At 33.3% G+C, this 375-nt stretch overlaps 1 protein-coding gene across 1 annotated transcript in view; it reads left to right on the forward strand.

Annotated features, from left to right (window-relative positions):
• The window catches only part of LOC119587357 (intraflagellar transport protein 46 homolog), a gene marked incomplete at its 3' end in the record, with an annotated part of 36,509 nt that overhangs the window by 10,814 nt on the left and 25,320 nt on the right, over window positions 1-375 (forward strand). The window contains 1 exon segment of the mRNA XM_037936103.1: window positions 169-297. Within this exon segment, the coding sequence (XP_037792031.1) occupies window positions 169-297 (129 nt within the window).

The following is a 375-nucleotide window of genomic DNA, read 5'->3' on the forward strand; positions in this document are numbered from 1 at the left end:
GCACTAATAACTTGATTTTATTATGAAGATTAAAAACCTTTTCATTGTGTTTTTTATGCATGAACCAAACCTAAATTCTCATCTTTGTTTTGTGCACATATGGGAAACAATTCATGTGTTGATATGCTTAATCTACCGGACTACAGATTACAGGTTGTAACTTTTCAGGCTGAGTCCATAGTAAGCTGGGAATATGATGAAGTAACTGACATATCAGAGGATAGCCAGTCTCAGGCTGAGTCTTACCAGTTGCAATATAAAGTGGCAGGCACAAAGGCTTTATTGTCAAACAGATCAGTAAGTAAATGAAGTTAGACATGTACAATGTATATTTTTCTAATCATCATTTTTGGTTTATTAGAAAAAGGATAAGAA

Source organism: Penaeus monodon, chromosome 22 (genome assembly GCF_015228065.2).
Source record: "Penaeus monodon isolate SGIC_2016 chromosome 22, NSTDA_Pmon_1, whole genome shotgun sequence".
NCBI lineage: Eukaryota > Metazoa > Arthropoda > Malacostraca > Decapoda > Penaeidae > Penaeus > Penaeus monodon.